General features: G+C 35.9%; 1 protein-coding gene across 1 annotated transcript in view; it reads right to left on the bottom strand.

Annotated features, from left to right (window-relative positions):
• Nucleotides 1-479: 479 nt before the first annotated feature.
• The window catches only part of LOC145602885 (uncharacterized protein At5g08430-like), a 40,286-nt gene continuing 17,695 nt past the window's right edge, over nt 480-23,070 (bottom strand). The window contains exons 7-10 of the mRNA XM_081659036.1: nt 6,191-6,241; nt 3,065-3,135; nt 1,864-2,048; nt 480-1,405 (exon numbers count right to left, since the gene is read on the bottom strand). Coding sequence (XP_081515162.1) covers nt 810-1,405; nt 1,864-2,048; nt 3,065-3,135; nt 6,191-6,241 — 903 coding nt within the window. The 3' untranslated portion in view covers nt 480-809. The remainder of the gene's footprint in view (nt 1,406-1,863; nt 2,049-3,064; nt 3,136-6,190; nt 6,242-23,070) is intronic.

Here is a 23,070-nt window from a genome sequence, read left to right as displayed (position 1 = left end):
GATTATTAAAAAATAAACATTAGTTGGGATTATTAAAAGTAAATCGCTAATAGTTGGGATTATTAGAGTTTCCTAATATTTAATGCAATTGATTGTAGATGTAGAATGAACCCCCATGGCTCTATCACAAAACTGCACAAATCTTAATTAAAAAAAATAATAATAATAATTTTTCATGTAGCATTAATAAACATAGCCCCAAACTCTCACAAAGAGAGAAATCAAACCCGATATACGAGTAGATATATTATCTAATAATTAGGTATAAAAACTATCTAATAGAGAGCGACATGAGATTTATTAAATAAAATTAGAAGGGAAAACAAGAGATCTAAAGGCGTAATCTACCAAAAGGTTGGTGGTAGCCCCCAGAACAACAAAATCTTGTAGGGTTTTTGAGGAGGAAGAGAGACAAAGGAGGGGAAGGCGGCTTACTCCATACATAACTTGGTCCCAGTGCATTTTACAAAGGACAAAAATCACAATTAAAAAAAAATAATAATAATAAAAAAATAAAATTTTAAAAAAGAGAGAGAGGGTCTAACAGAATCCAAAATAATCCTTGTGTGAACCCCTTAGATTAATTAATCTGAGTTTTCTAGCAGAAGCTTACATTAGCAGGAGCTGCATTAGGTATTTACTTTTGTTATTCTAATGATCAACATACTAAAGTTTTGAGTTATCACCATATTACAGTTAGAGCAAAAACTTGCACCAAAAGGTGAGTAGAAAATCACATGATTCTGGAGCATGGTTAAGCAACAAGAAAAGTTCTTAATCTATGTGCAGCCCATTCTCAAAATACTGTATTACTTCGTTGTAGAGACTAAGCAACAGGCATCTGGCAAAGGCACTCTATCTTTTTCACTCTGGCCTATCTTCCAAACTTTGAACTTTGAAGCATAGCTAGCAGATATTTCATTCCATTGCTTGAGCATAGACATTTTATAGGGTCCCCTAACGTCTCCACGTGGGCCTATGCAATACCATTCATCAGGATCTTTTTCTGTAGGTGCATGCCTTCTGATTTTCTTCTTTTCTCGCTCATCATCATCATCGCTTAAATCAATGATCTGCACCACCCCAGTCTTTGGTTCCACTTCTTTCGTAAAATTTAAGTGATCCGATCCTTGTACCACCCCAGTTTTTTGCTCCACATTTGTCTGATGTTCAAAGTGATCTGATCCTTGCACTTCTCCAGTGTTTTGTTCCACATCTGTCTGAAATTTGAAGTGATTTGATCCTTGCACCACCCCAGAATTTTCTTCTGCATCTGTTTGATATTCGAAGTGAACTGATCCTTCACTTTCCATCTCTGTATCAGGATCATGTTCACTTTGAGCTGCTGCAGAATGGAGCTCTTCTCCTTTGTAAGGTGACACAACAGGATTCTCTTTTTTACACGCTAACAAAAAACAAAAACCAAAAAAATCAAACTATTCCCCGACATTGTGCTAGGCAACTGGATTGCAATAAGAAATCTAGTAGACATTAGTTATCTTGAAAACAGGACAAATGAATGAACCATATATATTTCCCCACACAACAGGCTCCAAAGTAGTTTATCTATCAATCTAGCACCAGAACAAAAAAAGACAGGTTTGAAACTACTCCATAGTATTTATGAGCCAACAGAAACCACAATATTTGTTGTTGGTACCACCTGAATGACATATCAACTTCAAACTCAAAGCATATGCAATTTGAGAAACAATTGGTAGCTCGCAAATCTCAACAATAGATAAAAATGTAAAAAGCTTGCAAAACAGCTGAATTAAAATTTATTATATTGGTATTTTTTCATTGATCTACGCAGTTCACTTATGCAATGTACTAGAAAAGACACAACAGATGAGTGCTAACCTGCAGCATCTACTCCATTTAGATTTACGCCAGAGGAAAAAGTTCTTTTCCTGCTTTCAATTGCACTCATGGAACATGTTTCAAGGTCTACATCATCAACTATTACTTCTGGAATATTCTGTATTAGTTGTAATTGCTCCAATGGACATTCAAGCCGCCTTCTTCTTTCAGTATATTCCGCAAGACTAATCAGCTGTTAAGGTTGCAATGACAGAAGAAAGACGAGAATTAATTAGATTTTACCTAAGGTTTGGGAAACTTACAGAGCCAACACCAGGTTTTGCACCATCAAGTCAGTGAATTTCAATTTCATATGCTTTTATAAACAATCAGCCACCTTAGACACCCAATTTTGGAGGTAACATTTAAAATCTATGTGACTGTGCACCAGCTTACTTCAGTTAGCTGTTGCTGCTTATTTGGACAAGCATTTACTTAAAAATAATTGCACTGCCACTATAAACAACCTAATAAAACATTTGTAGAAAAAACTTCAGAATGACAACAGGAGAAGATGACACCAAAGCATAAGAATAGGTGTCAATCACTGATCATTTCTTTTTCTTTTTTCTCTTTTTTTTTTTATTTTATTTTATTTTTTTTTTTTTTTTTTTTTTTTTTTTTTTTTTTACAGTACACTGATCATCTCAAGGGCTCAATCGAGTGAGGTCAATTTCCACCAAATTTCAATCCAACCCGAATCGGATAAAAAAGATATACAGAAGGGTTTGGATGGCAGTAAAAAACTTTAAAAACAAACATGTTTTTCATCTAACAAAGCAAACTTATAGTTGATTCATCAATTTTTGCAAAGTTTGACCACTTACCGAATATAAATCAAGGATGTTAGTATAAATCAAACAACAGTCTTCCGAAACTATCTCCTCCGTTCCAAATTAGTTGACACGTACTTTTATCACATTTTCCAATACACATTCTTTGATCATAGCTCTAATTATCAAAAAGTAAAAGCTATAAAAAGTTTATATTTATAAATCACACACATTGAGATGAAACTAAAAAGATCCCACCAGATTGTTTTTTCTTTTTTATAAATCACAAAAGCTAGTTGAAGTAAAATTTGTAAATAGTGTCTAAAGTCAAAACATGTCAAGAGGAAGTATTAACTTTTCCAATCCTATAGTAAAAACAGATGATAAGCTCATTAAACAACAGAAATGATCAAAGCCACAAAGGATACTCTTTTCTCCATCCTTTCTCATTTGCCTTGTCAATTAAATTCTTCAATAATGCACGTTCCTTCACAATCCACTGGACAAAACAAGAGGTTTGTTCAATAGGGGTTGGAAAAAAAAGACAATTTATGGAATATGGATGAAAATATTGCTCAACTATGTATTTTGTGTCATGGCGTGTATATTAAAGATAATCTGATATAGGCATACACACTAACCAAGAAAACACTCTTTCATAGCAAGTCATTAATAAGTATTGTTTACTTTTTGCCCTTGGTTTCTTTCCCTTAACTTATCATTAGCCTTGTTTACGTTAAGCTCATGAGATTGTAGTTTAGATAATAAAGTGAATAAAAATAGCTCACTATAGTTGAAGGAGTAGTTCCCTAAAAGTAAGCTAAATGATTCTGTTGACAATTTAGTAGTGCACTCTAAAAGAAAGAAAGAAAGAAAGAAAGAAAGAAAATAAAGAATTAATGAGGGCATAGCCTTCCATCGTCAAGGTTTCAAGTTCCTTGAGACAATTGTATAATATAGTGCCTATTTCAATTTGCAAGATCTTCAAGACATACTTCTGAACATCAATATCATTAATTACATATTAACAAATAAATACAAAAAGTTATTTTTTGAAACTACACATCGAGACGAATCTAACCGTATCCAGATACCTATATTTTTTGTTTATATTAATGACAATATTTTGTTAAAGTTTAAAAAGCTTAACCATAAAGGTAGAAATAGGCACTATACGATGCGACAAAAAGAATAATTGACATGTATTGATATTGTAGATAAACTTCTTAATGATAGCTTAAGGGTAGGAGGATTTCTAGCTATCCTTTTGTAAATGGGTGACAGCGTAACACTCCCTTTCTTCTATAGCTTTGTATTATCAGCTATGCTACTCGGAGTGTGATGTGGATTCTAACCCCTTGTTTAGTCAAGTTTTTGGAAAACCCACAATCTTGAAATAAAGATCCAACCTTGAAAGAAATCTTTAAGATTGAATAAAAACGAACCAAAATTTCTCCTCACAAAATTACTCCTGAAACTTATGATTCAAATCCCCAAATTAATTAACCCACTTCTGGACACTAATTATTTTGAGAACTCTTAGCCTACTCCTAGACACTAAGTGTTCAATGTTTTAAAATTCAACCAACTCCTTAAATTAAAAACTAGCAAAAACGTTTGAGCAAAAAGCTAAACAAGGAACTTTTATTCAACTGAATTTTTGTGTATTTGTTGTAAGTCTTACAAAGCCACGAAAATCCCCTATTTATAGACTAAAAACTAACTAATTCTAAGCCTAATAGAACTAGTACAAGCCTTAGCCTTTAGCTCCAAGTAACCTAAACAAAATAGGAAAACTAATTCTACTTAGATTAGGAAACTAGTAGTAAGACTAGTTTACTTGGTCTATAATTCCTAAAACAAATCCTAATCAACTAAGGAGCCTTATTAAGCTAAAATAACATAAATTAAAAGGAATCTTAAGTTCTTAAACCAAAGTGAAAGGTAAAAACTTACAAGCAAAACTCTAGAAAAAACAAAGTAAAACAAGAAATCATTCATTTCTTCTCAGAGCCGAAACCTGGTGTACGCACCACCAAGGTAGTGCACGCGCCTGACCACCGTAAAGGTGGGTCCAAGCCGGAGCTAGGAAGCCGGCGTGTGGTTTCTGAGTAGTCGGAAGGAAACTGCTCCGTTTCTTCTTCCTTAATGTTCAAGCTTTCTTCTTTCACAATTGATCTACTAAACCTTTCCATGTTTATTTCTTTGTTTGGGCAGCCTCTAATGGAGTTATTTAGACCTTCTAAAAGTGTATCAGATCCTTCAAAAGAATTAGCCTCTTGATTCACATTAGAGTGTTCATGTTAGCCTCTTAATTCACATTATGGTGTTCATGTTGGATACAGGCGACCAAAAATCCAAGTGATTATTTTTGGAAGGGATAAAAATAAAAAATAGAATCCATGAGATAATCTCAGCTCTTGTATATAAAAATTCCATGAATTTGGATTAATAGTCAACAAGGATTTAACAAGTGAACTTAAGAAGAAATATATTTAACAAGTGTACTTAAAGAAGAAACATAAATTTTCGCTACTTCTTATTCCTGTCTTAATAGGTGCTATTTGTTATTAATTGATTTTAAAGTAAGAATCAGTACTGCCACACCAAATTTGCAGGTAGCATTCCACAACTAGGATGCTCGGACTCGGGTACGGGTGTCGGACTTGGGTAATGGGTCTAAGTGTCAGACTCGAAAAAATATAAAATTAAGGATCCGTGGACACATCTTACAAGAGTCCAAATTCAAATTTTGGACTCGGGGACACGACAATAAAAAAAAAAAAAAAAAAAAAAAAAAAAAAAAAAAAAAAAAAAAAAAATCAAAGTAAGAAAATTAGGAAAAGTTAATGTAGAATTAAAAAGTTTTTTTTTTTTTTTTTTTTTTTGAGGTAAAAAAATAAAAAGTATTTCATATTAACTATTTAGATTTAAATAAAGATTTTTTTTTTTTAAAAAAAAAGAGAATAAAATAAAATAAAATAAAATAAAGAAAACATCAAGTAAAGGAGTCACGTGAGCTCCTCCACCTACCCCCACCCACATGAATACTGAGTATATTCCCTACCAACCCCACCCCTTATTATTATTATTTTTTTTAATATGTCGAAGAAGCTTAAGAACCAGCCTCCCATCGCCGAGAATGAAAACCGGCAACCTCTTAGTGTCGGGCTACTCGCCTTTCACTTTCAAACAAAAGCCCCAAGGTTTAGACTCTTTTTTTATTCCTTTCTTCTATTTTAGATCTAGGGTTTATGAACGATGGGTCCACTTTTTCTCCCAAGCGTCCGACCCGGATTCCATGTCCACACCCGGGTCATGTCGTGTCGACACCAGTACGGTGGGGTGGTTGGCCGAGTTTGAGCTTCGCAGCTCCACAAAACATACATGGAAATTTGAAGTAGAAAATTAAACATATCGTTAAAATATCTTCAAATTTAGTTTTATTAGTTTATGATTAATCTAATCATAAGGAGATGCATGAAAAGAGATTAAATAAGTTACAAATGTTATTCAAAAAATAAGTTACAAATGGAAAAGGTAGAAAACCATACATGCTTGATGATGTCTTCGCGCAATTCCCTTGCCTTGTGCTCAAGCTCCACCTTTATAAGAAAAAATAGGTGTCACTTCATATAGTATTTCAAATCTCTCTTGTATAATCAAGGACAACAACAGTTTAAAATGGGCCTAGGCCACACCCGTCACGAATGTCCAAGTCCCTTAGTCTTATAAAGTAGACACAATTTCTTGTCTTTTTAAATGTATGGTCTATATCCTAATACTCGGTTTCACTTTTTACATTATTTCAATGTGGGATAACACTTTTGCTCACATGTGGGTTTGTTCATTGGCTAACACTGCCGTCACATGTGAGTTGTCCATAATACTAGCCCATCACAACACAACCCAACCCAATATGGGCGATATCATAAACGGGCTGGCCACACCCGTCACGAGTGTCCACTATACAAGTCCAAGGAGGTTGCACCTCAAAACCAAATGACAATGAAGGGAGTAGTCCCGTAGCCTTATAAAGTGGACACAACTTCTCTTTTTAATTGTGGGATATACATCCTAATACTCACTTTTACTTTTTACATTCTTTCAATTTAGGACAACACTTTCACTCACATGCAGGTTCGTTTATGGGCTCAACAAATATAAAGCATTAATAAACCTTTTATAGACATAGAAAGAAAACCTTATAAAGTATATTAATAACCATGAATTCCAACGTTTTAGACAAGAAATATTTTGCATCCATCTTTTAGGAATAGGTTTTAATATAAAGATCCTTTTCATTAGAGATAATAAGTCATAAAATTAATGAAAGGTTTTTTTTATCGAAAGGTTCAAAACTTTTATAGGATTCCTTTTATGAACTTATTTTTACAATTGTCAACATTCTTCCTCTTGTATCAAAAGTTAGACTCTATACGTTTTATAAGTCATAGATCATCCTAAATTTGTACTTTAATTGTAGAATGAAAAAAATTGTCAAATGTAGAATTATCAAATAGAGAACAAATAGGAGAACCGAGAAAAGAAGATGTTAGCACTTTGTAATCACATTACAAGGATTAAGTAGAAAACTTGTATTCTTATAGGTTTTCAAAGTTCTTCCCAAATCATGTCAACCCATGAAATTCATTCATTCAAATAAAAATATCTACTTCATAAATTCAATGACAATATTCAATTTTAACAAACTCGTAAACATCCAATATAAAATATCAAATTGATTACACATTGATGCATAGGAAATATAGGAGAGAAAAAAAAAAACTATATATATACATAACCTAAGATTAAGCTATATATCTTGTATATATTGCTATACATCAAAATACCGAGGAAAATATTCTAATATGGTATCAGATTTCTAGGGCAAAACGATTTTTGCCCTTTTGAAACACGCCCTAGCCTTCTTCTTCTTCTCCATTACACATTGATTACACATTGACGCATAGGAAATATAGGAGAGAAAAAAAACTATATATATACATAGCCTAAGATTAAGCTACATATCTTCTATATATTGCTATACATCAATGGGAAACGTTTTTGTGTAATTTGATGGTTTTGCAAACCCATCATTAACAATTTCCCATCAATCTTGTGTAATGCCGCTTTTGTGTCATTTGATGGTTTTTTAAACCCATCATTAACAATTTCCCATAAATCTTGGGACCAACTACTGCTTTCATTTTGATGCACCAATCTTCATATTGGTCTTATGAGGGGTACTTGTGGTTGAACAAAGTTTGTAGACATTTTGACTAGGGTTGGCAATCCCTGACCCGATAACCGATAACACGACCCGAACCCGACTTGAAGTTACAGAGGGAAACCAGAACCCAAACAACACGACCTGATTTGACCCAAATTCATATTTCATAATAACATTAAGTTTAACAATATTTTTGATAGTTTCTAAGCATCACGTGGCTCTATTACCATATGTAGGAATTACACAACTTACGAATTGCTAACTCAAATATTAAATGATAAAATAAAGGAGAAACAAACATGGGTTACAACCTGTTGAATAATTTAGAGTATTGTAGACAATAATCAAGTTGTTAATTAATTACTTAGGTTATGGTGTTGAGGAATTAAGCAATGGTTAAAAGGTTGAAACCATCACGTTGGAAAGAAAACAAGCAATGCCCGGTTAACCGCTCGGTCTGGATGGTGCTCGTCCGAGGCGCGAGGGTGGTTTTAAGATCTTGCTCCACCGCCCGGTCGAGCAGCTGGGCGCGAGGAGAGGAGAGAAATTCGAAGGTGTACTGCGTGATTCATTTCCATATAGGGTGCAAGAGCGATCTCTAATTGCGAAGGATTTTCAGTTCCGCCGCACGGTAGGGCCATCACTGCCCGAACGGGCGCAAGAGGATATTCATATAAATGACAGTTTTCGTCGGTTTATTTGTACAGTTTTAGCCGGTTTCTTGTTTTCATATAAATATGATGTTTCACATGTTGAAAAGCATATTCAAGAAAATAACCAGTTTATTATTTCTCTTGGAAAAGCAATTGCAAAGTTTTATTTATCATCATCATAAAATCTGACCACAAATATACTACACACAATTGTGGTTGTCTTCGTTGATACTAGACACAATTGTGGTTGTCTTCGTTAATACTACACACAATCATCATCAGGGTCGAAATAATATTACTTTGGGAAACTGATGGCCTCGAAGTGGAAACTTGTTCAATTTCATTGCGATTTTTGTAACCTAGTACATATTTTCTCAAATAATGAAAAGTAATATTTTCCTACAAAGATGGCAACGGTGAAAGAATTGATGTCAAACTTTCAGAAGTTGGACAAATTTGAAGGAGTTGATTTTCGAAGATGGCAGAAAAAGATGCACTTCTTCTTGACGTCGATCGGGGTGGCTTATGTTCTCTCAACTCCAAAGCCTACGGAGGAGGAGAATGAATCATTGGATGAAACTAGGAAACGCAACAAATGGGAGAATGACAATTACATTTGTTGTGGCCACATTCTCAATGGTATGTGTAATGAACTCTTTGATGTTTAATAGTTTAATGATATTTGTAATCCCCCGTAATTTTATGAAATTTAAAATTATATTTTAATATGTTTATGTGAGTATTTAATTATGATTATTTATTTACAAAATTTATTTTATATAAGCAAATAAAGTTAATGTTTATAAAGTAAATGAAATTATTGTTATTAAGTTATTTCTCTACCCATATTTTCAATCATGAATGATTATTCAAGTCCAACTCTCCTTGTTTATAATATTGTAGCCCACTTTAAAATTAAGAAACCTTAAACTTTTATTCAAGCCCAATTCTTTAATCCTACTCTTACTAAAACTTGGAAACCAAGCCCATATAAAAAAAAAAACTAAAAACCCTTTAATTCTCCCCTCTCTTTCACGTAATCCCTTTTTCTTTTTCTCCTCCTCCTTCTTCCTTGCTGTTCACGATCAACACAAAAAAAAAAAAAAAAATGCATTGAATGTTGCTCCTGCCACCAGCGCACCACCATCGGCGACTACCCATTGCCGCCCTTGAACCACCGCAGAGCAGCCACCGTTTGTTCCATATTCTCTTCTCTTATTTCTTTCCCTCTCTTATAAGTTCTTGTTTTTATTTTAAAGTTTCAATCTTTGTTTAATTTTGATTCTAAATTATTAATAATAAGGTTTGATATTATACATGGGTTATAAAAGATTATGAATTTATGAGTTTTGATATGTTTATATTATGATGCAAAATTTCAGATTATATACGTGTTTTAATTTTTAGATTTTCGTTCGTTAATATTAATCCCGTTTTAATCCCGATCAGATTCTAAACTCATCCGATTTTGATAAAAAAAAAGTAGTGTTTTCCATGTGGAAACAACGTTTTAAGAAAGACACTCACTACCTCTGGTAGTGAGCACCACCCTCTCGTGGCCAAATTTAGCCTCTAAATATGATTTTCGGGCAGTTTTTGATTTTAACGAAGTTCTTTTTACTTAAAATATTATCCTTGAGTTTGATTAATAAAATTAATTATGTTTAAAGTTAATTAAGCATAAATATATGTTTTTATTGAAGTTTTAAGTGTTGGAAATAGTTTCTAAGTACTACTTTTGATATTTTATAAAGAGGGTTTAATCACCCATTAAAAAGGGAGATTTTTAGGGGTTTTTATATAATTTTCAAATTTTTATTAGACTTTGAACTTGCTGTAATTTCATGTATAAGAGTGTATTTTAAGGTTTTTATGAAGAAAAATTTAAAGAACTATATATAAGCCTTTAATTTTAACTAAAGGGAAGGTTTTAAATTGTTATTTGATTTGGAATTTGAAGGTTTAAAAGTAAGTTAGTATTACTGTAAATTTGATTGATTGGGTATTGATTGAGATGTTATTATTTGGCTTAGGAGAGGACTTTATTGAAGGTGATTTCTAGTTAGTAAAGTGGCATACCAATTCGTTTACTCAAGGTACGTACAAGTTACGAAACCTTTCTTTTAGGTGCATGTTTAAGGACGACGGATCGAGAACTTAGTATCATGTATAGGGATGACTGAGTTAAATTGTTTGGTTATACAATGTGAATTTCGTATGACGTGCACTATTGTATATTGCAAGTATTATTTGTGCTCTAATTATGCAAGGTGCGCTTAGAGGAAAAGGTATATGATTGGTATAATGATTAATTTATTACTCATTCATGATTATGCAAGCAGGATGAGTAAAGGAAGAATTTAAGTCTTCTAAGACAAGGTTGAGGTTTTGGGGTGCCTTATGCACTCAAGGTGAGGTAGTAAAGGAATAAATAATAAATGTTGCTTGCCACTAATAAATCAAGAATTGAAATTGAAAAGTTGTTTTACTTGATTGAATTAATATTGGACTGATTGTATTGTTATGCACATGAGTCATCACCAAGTTTAAATCTGTAAATCACGTAAAGTGCAAGATGGATGAGCAATAAAACTCTGGATTTGTGCACATCTGGAGTAATGACAACCAGGGGTTGGGGTACATGGGGTATTAGCCGTGTACTTTTCTCGAGGCCGTCTGATCTACGAGTCTCTTATTTCAAATATTTTTCTTAAAACTAGGAGTTAGGTGAGATCTCATACTAACTACGGTCACGGAGTCGCACCCGTGGTCGTTGGATGTTTATTGATGTTTCCAAAAGGAGGCATGGGGTTTTTCTTTCATTGATGTTCCAAATGGAGCATGGGTTGGACAACCTTGTCTATTGCGTAATCCAATGAATAAAAATAATGATTTACCTATTATTAATTAATGGAGTCTTAGTAATATAAATAGTTGAGTCGTGTGTTGAGTCTATAATTTAATGATGCATGATGATTGATTATTAGTAGCATGTTATGGATTTCTTAATTTATTTTGCAGCTTGTATGTACTCAGCCTTGCTGATTGCTTGCTTTGTGTCTTTTTTTTTTTTTTTTTGGTCATGGTCTTCGCCTTTCAATGACCCTGTGACGATCCAATTTTTACACTTGTAATATTGGGGAGCAGAATTAGCACAGGTTCTTACACATGCGGCATTCATCAGGGTTGTAGTTGATTGTTTGCATTTTATTTCTTTTGAAAGTTTGAATTTATTTTAATTCGATTTTATTCGACACTATTTCTTTTGGGTTTGAATTTATTTGAACACTAAATTTAATCACTTAATACTTTTATTGGGTTTTGAATAAGGGCCTTAATGGTTCCAAGTTATATGACTTAATTTGGTTTCATTCGTTGGTTTTAAAACTTATTTATAACTGATTTAGTTTTTCCGCTGCTATTTTCTGATAAAGCCTTAACGTTTGAACACGTGGCGGTAGCACGCCAGTAATTCTCTTGAATATTGTTCAGGGTCCTCACAGGTTTAAAGAGAGAATTATTGGGGTGTTACAATATTGCTATTTGGGATGAATTAGAGGATAAATATATATAACTGGGAAGAAATAAATTTCTTGGTAAATTTTACAATTACAAGTTTGTTGTTAGTAGACCAATTATGGAACCGTTTCATAAGGTTTAAAGAATATTAGGAAAACATGACATAAATCTTGATGAGACCTTTATATTGTCATCTATAATAGACAAATCACCTTCCTCTTGGAGCCAGTCTTTAACTCGAAAAAGTCTTTTTTTAAGAGATGTGTTGTTTGCTCCTAAACTTAGGAGGAATCTTGTATCCGGTGCGATCTTGAATCGATTAGGTTTTAAAATGGTTTTTAAGATAAGTTTATTTTATCTAAAGGAGGTTAATTTGTAGGACTTAAATATTTGTGTAATGGTATGTTTATATTAAGTATTTGTTATACTTTGAATGATGTTGTGTATGTTGCTAATGAGAATTCTTCTCTATGGCATTTGCGACCTGGTCATGTTAATTATAACAAGTTATATTTTATGCCTAAGCATGATTTGATACCAATGTTTGATCTAAAAATAGAGAAGTTTAAGACATGCATGTTAACCAAAATCACAAGGAAACCATTTCCTAAAGTTGTTGAGAAAAATACTTCATTGCTTGATTTAGTGCACAATGACTTGTATGATTTTCCAACACACCTTCTTTGGGGAATAAGAAATATTTGGCAACATTTATCGATGATTTTTCAAGGTTTTGTTATTTTTATTTATTAATCTCTAAAGATGAAACCCTCGACAAATTTAAAATCTACAAAAATGAAGTAGAATTGCAAACTAATAGAAAGATTAAAAACCAATAAAGGAGGTGAACACTTTGATCCAAGTTATTTCCAATCTTTAGGTTTAGTACATAAAACTACCGCACCATACACCACAACAAAATGGTGTAGTGGAAAGGAAGAATAGGACACTAGAAGAAATGGTTAATTTTATGTTGTCAAATTCGGGTTTAAGTGATGGATTTTGGGGTGAAGCCGTTTTAACGGCTTGTTATGTGTTAAATCATGTTCCCATAAAAGGGAAAGATGTTAACCCATATGAGCTATGGTATAAAAGGAAACCAAACTTGAGGTCATCTCAAAGTTTGGGGTAGTAGGGCAATTATAAAAGTGCCAGAACCTAAATGTAAAAAGTTAGGTGAAAGAGGAGCTGCAAGCATTTTTATAGATATGCGAAACATAGCAAATCCTATTGGTTCTATGTAATAGAGCAGAATGACTTTTGGCCGGTTCACACCACCATTAAGTCGAGGGATGCATTGTTGGATGAAAATCGATTTTCTTCAAAACTTAGACCAAAGGATATAACTCCAAATTCCAATGCTCAAAGTTTTGATCAAGTTTTCATTGATCAAGAGGTGGATGACCAAACTCATTTAGAGAAGGCATCTACATCATCATCGTAACCTAGGAGAAGTAAGAGGGCAAGGAAAGAAAAATCCTTTGGCTCGGATTTTTATGTGTACTTGGTTGAAGGATCATGGGATGAAGTTTCAATACAATATCCATACATTTTTAATGTGGAAGATGATCCTTTAACATATGAAGAGGCTATGAAGTCACAGGATGCTACATTTTGGAAGGAAGCAATTAATGATGAGATGGATTCCATCACTTGGGTGTTAGCTAATTTACCGCCTAATTTTAAACTAATAGGGTGCAAGTGGATCTTCAAAAATAAATTGAGAATTGATGGAACTTTTGAAAAGTTCAAGGCCTTGTTAGTGGCACAAGGTTCTACACAAAAACATGGTATTGATTATTTTGATACATATCCACCGATAGCTAGAATCTCAACTATTCGATTGTTAATTGCACTTGCGGCAATTAAAAATCTAGTGGTCCATCAAATGGATGTCAGCATTCTTGAATGAAGATTTGGAAGAAGAGGTTTATATGCAACAACCGGAAGGGTTTGTTGTGGAAGGCCAAGAGGCAAAAGTTTGCTAGTTAATTAAATCATTGTATGGGCTAAAACAAGCACCTAAGCAATGGCATCAAAAGTTTGATGAGGTTGGGTTGTCTAATGGATTTAAGTTGAATAATTCCGACACATGTGTGTATAGCAAATTTGATGACAACGGTCAAGGTGTCATAATTTGTATGTATGTAGATGATATGTTGATCTTTGGAACGGTTTTTTCACAAATTGAGATGACAAAATCCTTCCTTAGTTCTCAGTTTTCCATGAAAGACATGGGAGAAGCGGATGTCATCTTGGGCATAAGAATAAAGAGAGAGAAAGGGAAGTTGATCTTGTCACAATCTCATTACATTGAGAAAGTGCTTAAAATGTTCGATGTTAGTGAAAGTTCGACCTTTCTTTATTCAACACCTATGGATCCTAGCATTAAGTTGGTACCTAATGAAGATAATGCAGTTTCACAACTGGAATATGCTAGAGTTATAGGATGTTTGATGTATACCATGACAAGTACTAGGCCGGATATCGCTTATGCAGTTGATCAATTAAGCAGGTTCACTATCGTTTGTTGGAAGTACTTGAAGAAAACCATGGATTATGGTTTGTGCTATAGTGGATACCCTTCGTCCCTTCGTTTATTGAAGGTTTTTCGGATGCAAGTTGGATCTCAAATAGAGATCATTCATCCACAAGTGGATGGGTATTCCAATATGGGGGAGGTGCCATATCATGGGCATCTAAAAAGCAAACTTGCTTTGCTGATTCTACAATGTCATCGGAGTTTATTGTATTACATTCCGCTGGTAAAGAAGTAGAATGGTTAAGGGATTTAATGCATGAGATACCTTAGTTGCAAAAGCCAATATCGTCAATTCTAATACATTACGATAATAATGCTACTTTGGCTAAGGCATATAGCCAAGTGTATAATGGTAAGTCAAGGCATATTGGAGTGCGACATATCTACATCCAAGGGCTTATCAATAATAGTGTGATCACTATTGATTATGTTCGAACGAATTTTAATCTAGCCGAAGGCATTGGCTAGAGATGTGAATAATAGTATGGCAATCAATTTAGGATTGGAGCCCTAGTTAATTACTAATAAGGGAGTTTTAACTTAACGCCCAATAAGACGTATGTTGGGTCTTAAGTTCAATAAGATTAACTTTCTTATTTGGTGATCGGGAAAGATTAACTTTCTTATACATCCAAGGTAAAGTTCCGATTTACTGTGATGAAAAGAGGTTGTTTTTAACTTAATAGAATTCCTAATAAAGTGCTTTGGTCACATGAGCATGTTGGAAGTCTACCTATATAAGTACGAAGTTTAGTCGCTTCAAAAAACTATTTGGACATAGTTTTGAAGTACTTACGAAAAGATAGGGACACATGGCTTTACGTGTCAAGTATAAATGTAATCAAGTAATTTATCTTGTGTGTGTAATATCTTCATGAATTCAATATGTATTGCTTTTGGTTCAATCATTTTACAACACCGAATGGATACGGATTCTTGGAATGTGTATCACACTAAGTGGAAATTCTAGTCTTTGTACACTTTCATTTATGCACGAGATTGCCTTTTATGATGATGATGTTTTGCAATGAGTCTACATTTATACTCTAAATGGGCGAGGATAGTAGAATAATTTAGAGTATTGTAGACTATTTTCAAGTTGTTTATTTAATTACTTGGGTTATGGTGTTGTATATTAATTTAAAAAAGGAAATTAGAAGCCATTAACACAGCCAAAGAAATGAACTCGATAAAGAGGAATTAAGCAAACAACCTTGGTTAAAAGGTTGAAACCTTCCCGTTGGAAAGGAAACAAGCAGTGCCCGGTTTACTGCCCGGGGTGGTGCTCGCCCGACTGGGCGCGAGGGTGGTTTTGGGATCATGCTCTATCGCCTAGCCGCCAGGGTGCGAGGAGAGGAGAGAAATTAGAAGGTGTACTGCCCGGTTTCTGGGTTTCATCGCCCTATAGGGCGCGAGAGTGATCTCTAATTGCGAAGGATTTTCAGTTCCGCAGAAGCTACAGAAGACGAACGCTCATAATCGCCCAGTCGTGCAGTGGCCCGGTTGAGCGCGGGCAATTAGCTTTGTAAATGACAGTTTTTCATTTATTTGTATGATTTTGGCTTACATAACTATTATGTTTCATATGTTGAAAAGCATATTTGTTGAAAAGCAATTGCAAAGTCTTATTTATCATCATCATAAAATCTAATTTTTGTTTACATTTGACCATAAATATGCTACACACTATTGTGGTTGTCTTCGTTGTATCTCTTGGTAATTTCGTAGTACCCGGTGTGTTTAATTAGGGTCGAAATATTACTTTGGGAAACTGATCTTGTTCAAGTGCAAATTTGTTCAATTTCGTTGCGATTTTTGTGACCCGGTACTCATTTTCCCCAACATATATAGGTGTGTGATCCAATGAGAAGGATCTTAAAATGAGAAGGATGAGAAGGAATCCTAGCCATACTAATCATTTAATCCAATGGACCATATAAAAGCTAAAACGAGCCCATAATTTTTTTTTTCAATCTAACCGATACCTACTGCCATGAGTGTCATCCATTAACAACTCCATATGCTGCTTTCTTTTTCCATAAATACATCAACATAATTCGCGTAATTTTTTCATTCCTCATCAAATTTCCCACTACTTTACAAAGATTTGTATAACTTCTGGTATTTATCGGGAGCCATTATTTCATATTTCCTAGATTTCTTACTCTTAATCTAATCTGACCATGATAAAGTTCTCAAACTAATTTCGTCAACGACACTACAATAAATTAGAAGATACAGAGTAACTAAATAAATTCACAATCGTAATTAATCGATAATTTTGATATACTTGTCCCTAAGTTTCGCGTATCCAATTCAAAAGGATGCACATTATTATTAACACAAAAGGATGCAAATTCTCATTAACACTTGCAATAGCAGAGGATGAAAGAGAGAATGGAAGGTTGAATGAAAGGGTCTAGCAAGTGAATGAGTAATTATTATTTGATTTAAAGTTATGCGCATGCTAAATTAATTTATTGCATATTTAGTTTAAAAGTTACGCACAAATGCACAGTTAACTTGGGGTTTCCTAATTCTTTCAATTACATGAACACATGTAACATTTTCATGTATATAGAGGATGAGGGAGAGAGAGAAGTATAGTCTCTTTGGTGAATGAATAAGTAGATTAGATATTATGCATATTAAGAAGTGAGATTATGCACATTTTATCCAAAATTTATGCACATTTAGTTAGAAAAAAAATGCACATTCAGTACAAAAATTATGCATATAAAATCCTTCGCATCCTGAACCTTTTAGCAAAGAAGTAAACAACAAAACAAAACTACAAATTAGAGAGAGTAAGTCGACATTTCCTCACAATGTCATCTTGGTCCAAGATCGTGCATCTCTGGAACAAAGCCCATGTCTCCCTTTTTTTCTTTAGAATCCACAAAATCGATACCTACTTTCCTATGTTATCGAAGTCAGATAAGATAAGGATACCTTGCCTACCCTTAGAAAGCGCCCATTTCATAGCTTCGAGACACGCCCAAGCCTCACAGTGGAGGGTAGAGGAAACATCCCCATGCTTCCCCCCTTCATCCAAGTCATAGCTATGCAGGTTTGGCTTTACCGCCCATCCTATCCCTATCTAGTAGTCCTCTTATCCCAGTCCTCTTATCCCGGGAGCCATCCGCTTCCACTATGAAGTCATCAAAACCAACCTTAATCTTTCCCAGATGAATGTAGTTGAAACCCGGGGGAAGAATTAGGGTATCCCTGCTTCTAGCCTCAATAATCAGAATGACTTCCTTGCTGTTTGAAAGTCTCATGATCCTTCATTGCTAGATTTACGAATCCTGTCACTGAACTCGTCGTCCCTATGGCCCCTCTGAAACACCTTTCATTTCTTAACTTCCAGAGGCCGCATAATGTTGCAATAAACAACACACAACGATCACTATACTTACCATCCTCGTTATAAAAAAGCAGTGCTGGATCCATTTCTTCGAAGAACTAGAACTAGGAGAGTCATGGCAAATAGTCGCAGGCAGCCATTCTCCCAAACTTCCTTTGCCATAATACAAAAACTTCCTTTGCCATAATACAAAAACCTGAATAGGTGTTGGCTATCCTCCAAGCCCACCCCGTAATGGTCACAAAACTCATCCACATGTATACCCCTTCTACCCATGGAATAGTCTCCACACAAAAAGTTTCCATTTTGGTTGGATACCCATACTCCAGATGAGCTTTACAAATTTCTGATCCTCCTTCTTCTAGGCCCAAGTCTTTAGACAAGTAGTAGTAACCGGTCTTAACTGTGTATTTACCCAAGGAGTGATATTTCCAGTAAAGGAAATCATCTTCACTTAGCGTGGGAGCTCCATTGATAGAATAGCTTTAGCACTCTCCCATTCAAGGCATTCCCTGACCTTACCTATTTTCCAAGATCCGGACTCCTCATCAATGAAATTCTTCACTTTCCAATTCAAGGCGACCCTTAGTGTCTGGTTTGAGTTGACTAGGGGGTCTCCCCGTTTACTCACGACATACTAATCGCCTTGATGTTATCCCCATTCCCTATCTTCCAAGCAAAACCCTCTCTCCCCATAGATGGATGCCCCTTAAGAGGCTTAGAAAACATACATATGTTGCAAGGTTGGAAGCCCTTATGTACTTTTGATAGGAGAAGCTGTGGTTTGAGGTGCATCCTGGTTGCGTGCTTGAAGAGAAGAGCCTCATTGAGGGTTGAAGAACCTCGTATACTTAGGCCTCCCATACTCTTAGGGAGCTACTCACCAACTGTAAACCTCTATTCACCTCTATTCCCATTGTTAGACCACCATAACCTAGTAATGAGGGAGTCAAGTTATGCTTTGAGGAAGTTTCATGCATTTCATTACGTGGGCAGACATGCTTAGCACTGTGTTGATGAGGATTAACTTAGCTGCTTGAGAAAGATGTAAGGAAGCCCAGGTTATAATCTTTTCCACTACCTTGTCCACTAAGAATTGGAAGCAAGAACTCTTCTTCCCTTGTATATCAATCGGGGCTCCTAAGTGAGTCCCCATATTCCCTATTTCACCCCATATTCCCTATTTCAGACATAGCAAGGAGCTCCTTTACAGCTTGCCTTTTCTCCGTATCAAAACCCGGATAGAACTTTATAAAAGATTTCTGTAGATTTAGCTGTTTGTTGGCCAGAAGCCTTGCCAAACCGTTGAAGGATGTCAGAAATGCACAAACATGACTCCTAATTAGCTTTGAGAAACAACATGACATCATTTGCGAAAAACAGATGAGAAATCGAAGGAGACTTGCGGGAGACCTTGAATTTTTGATTAATGTCCTCCGCCACACAACATCCTTGAGAGGATATCCATACAGAAGATAAAGAGATACGGGGACAAAGGTTCTCTGTCTCAACCCACATTTTGGAGCAAAGTGTTCCGAAGTTCTCGTGTTAATAACTGCTTTGAAACTTACCGTTGAAATACATTGTGAAATCATCTTTATCCAGTAACCTGAGAAACCATAAGCCTGTAAAACCTTAAGGAGAAAAAGCCAATCCTCCCTATCGTATGCTTTCGACGTCGATCTTTACTGCTGTGAAATTCGGCCCCTTCTTCGAATTTATAAGATACATAAGCTCGTGACTTAAAAGAATATTATTCTCCATATACGCTCCTGGAATAAAGGCATGCTACTTCTAATGATACCTGGTAGAATAGTCTTTAACCTGTTGACCAGACCATGCATTTCGAGATGCACTTATACACTGTGTTGCATAAACTGATTAGTGAATTGGCTAGCAAGCTCCGAGACCTTAACCTTCGGAATCAGCACTAGAAGAGACAGGTTCCATTCCTTAAGCATATTTCCTTACCTCAAGAACTGTTACACACTGTCCATCACTAAAGGTCCTACCTCCTTCCAGTAAATCTCGAAGAAGTCCACTATAAACCCATCCGGACCTGGAGACTTTGAACAATGCATATTGAACATAGCCTTCTTTATCTTTGTCTCATTAAAGCCCCTATCAAGCCAAATACGATCTTCTTCCGGAATGGTGGGGATATCCAATTGCCTAAGTAGAAGGTCAATATCTTCCCCATGATCATCATTAGTGATCGGATTGTAAATTTCCTTAAAAGAGGATATGATTACCTCTTCCACCACTTTCTGCCCCTCCATCCAAGTGTCGTTGTTATTTCTTATAGTCAAGATCTGATCTCATTATGAAGCTGCCTTTGCTTCACCTTCCTATACACAGTAGGTTTGGGACAGTCCCCAAACCTAACCCAATTTGCCTTCATTCTTTGTTTCCAGAATTTAAAACTCAACTGTCTTTCTGAGATAAGAAGATTGATGTGTTGGATGTACCCCTCTCCATCTTGAATTGGGCTGATGTTCATCCCCGTGCTTTGGAGATCTTTGGAAAGCTTTCTCCAATTGTTCCCCAAACTTTCTTACTTTCCAAGCACCAGTATTGAAGTTTAGACCTTAGTCTCTCCAGTTTCATACATATGTGACTCCTGAAATTCACACCTCCATGAATCCTTCAAAATATCTCTAATTTCCGGAAAAGCAAGACACTATTTTTGATTTGATAAGGCTTATTTGAAGAAGTAGACATAGCTTGTTCATGATAGGTGATAGCTGCTTGGTCGTAGCAGACGATTGGTTCATGAGTAACCCTTCCATCCAAGGAATGTAGGAACCACTCCTTCATTATGTAAGCTCGATCTAGCCTCTCTACAATGAGCTCATTACCTTCCCTTTTATTGCTCCAAGTGAACCTTGGCCCCGAAAAAGGAAATTTCCGTGACATTACCACTAAACCTTCAATCTAGGAAGCATCAATGCCTCTGATTCGAACCGAACCTCCAAGCTTGTCACTCCCACTTTCCACTTGGTTAAATCTCCTATGACTAAAATATCTCTAAATTCATCAAGGAACCATTGAAGTTGTTCCCAAACTATTTTCCTATGTTCTACTTGAGGCTCACCATAAAAAAACAATACATACTTAAAACTTCCATTAGATTCATTCATTTTACAAAGGATGAAAATCTTAGAAGAAAACAAACGTTCGACTACATCATTAGACCAACCTAAAACTAGGAGACCACCACTACTTCCTTCCGAATTCCAACAAAAAATGGAAGTAGGACCTAACATACTTAACCTAGCCGCCGCATTAGCAAAACCCATTTTTGTTTCAGAGATAAACATACATAAACACAGGTAACTTAAACCGATAGAGTCACACTAGATAGGGAATTGCAAGGGAGTGTGGATCATTTAAGCCCCTGCAATTCCACGCCACAACATTCATATTCCCTTTGGGGGATGACTTTGAGCTGCCTCCTCACCCTTCACATATAATTGCACCGAATCAAGCTAAGTACACTAAGATCAATAACCATATCATCCCTCACTTCCTTGTAAGCCGAAGTGACTTCCTCGCTTTTCTGACGCTTGTAAGACTCGGATGAAGAAGAAGAAATCTCTTGGGGCCTCTTGTTCTTACCCCTCATCCTAATGTCACCATCAATATCAACCCCAAACTCCCTAGCCATGTCGGGATCATAAATAGCCTTCGAAGCAAACCTTTTCCTCCCATTGTCATCGTTGAGCCAAATTGAGAAGCCACCCTTTTCGGACCACCTATGTAACCTTTTGAGCCTCTTTCTTTCAACCCACTCATAATCAGTCTCGCTATACCTCATCGAATCACCTTCACAAGAAAGCGGGAGATGACCAACTAACTCCCTTATGCGCTTCTTATCATTGGCTAGGTGGGGACCCCTATGCGGAATTTATCCATAAGGGTACTCCAAACCCTAATTCGAGCAACACTCGAGTGGCAAGAGACGAGCAGCAACATTTTATGACCCAACCTGTTGCAACTATGGGCTCGATGGGCTGAGCCAGTTAGGCCCGCGGCGACAAGGGCCCAGGAGGGGCAAAATATGAGGCCGCAATTCCTAGCTCGGGCTTTGTTCACAAACTCGACTTTTGAACTTGGAGAATCATCTTCGGCACCGTAAGGAAACACACTCGGAGGTGGTCCGGGTACTATTTTCCATACCTTGGGAATTTCTGAATGGGCTGCTACTTCTACTGAGTTTAAAAGAAACAATGTAGGGTATCGTGGAAATGGTGGAGGCCATACTATGGCTATGGAAGTTCCGCTTGTAGCTAATATTGGAGGATGGTTGGAGAGCTCTTCAATCATGGCTACTAGAAGGGTTGATGAGGTGCAACAACAATCTAACGAAGAGTATGCGTGCATAATGGAAGCTAGCACGATATTATCTTTGGGTTTTCGACATGCTAGGAGGGAGGAAATTCGTGAAATTCATCGCAATGTGAGGTCGACCGCACCACCTTTTCTTCGGCTCTCCCCTTCGGACTTGGGAGGTCTTCCGAACCTCCCTCTAACCGAGTTCGATCCACCTAACACTCCGGTATCACATTTTAGCTCTTTCAATTTTACTGATTTATTTAACCATAATGATAGTGCCAATGATAAGAAGAGAATAAGGGGGGGCATTTGGTCATCTCCCACTTTCTTGTGAAGGTGATTCGATGAGGTATAGCGAGGCTGATTATGAGTGAGTTGAAAGAAAGAGGCTCAAAAGGTTACATAGGTGGTCCGAAAAGGGTGGCTTCTCAATTTGGCTCAAAGATGACAATGGGAGGAAAAGGTTTGCTTTGAAGGCTATTTTTTACCTCGACATGGCTAGGGAGTTTGGGGTTGATATTGATGGTGACATTAGGATGAGGGGTAAGAACAAAAGGCCCCAAGAGATTTCTTCTTCTTCATCCGAGTCTTACAAGCGTCAGAAAAGTGAGGAAGTCACGCTTGATTCGGTGCAATTATATGTGAAGGGTGAGGAGGCGACACAAAGTCAGCCCCCAAAAGTAATATGAATGTTGTGGCGTGGAATTACAGGGGCTTAAATGATCCACACTCTCTTGGAATTCCCTATCTAGTGTGGCTCTATCAGTCTAAGTTACCCATGTTAA

The sequence above is a fragment of the Chenopodium album genome, chromosome 21 (assembly GCF_948465745.1).
Source record: "Chenopodium album chromosome 21, dcCheAlbu1.1, whole genome shotgun sequence".
Taxonomy (NCBI): Eukaryota; Viridiplantae; Streptophyta; class Magnoliopsida; order Caryophyllales; family Amaranthaceae; genus Chenopodium; species Chenopodium album.
This window is presented reverse-complemented; position numbering and strand designations above follow the sequence as displayed.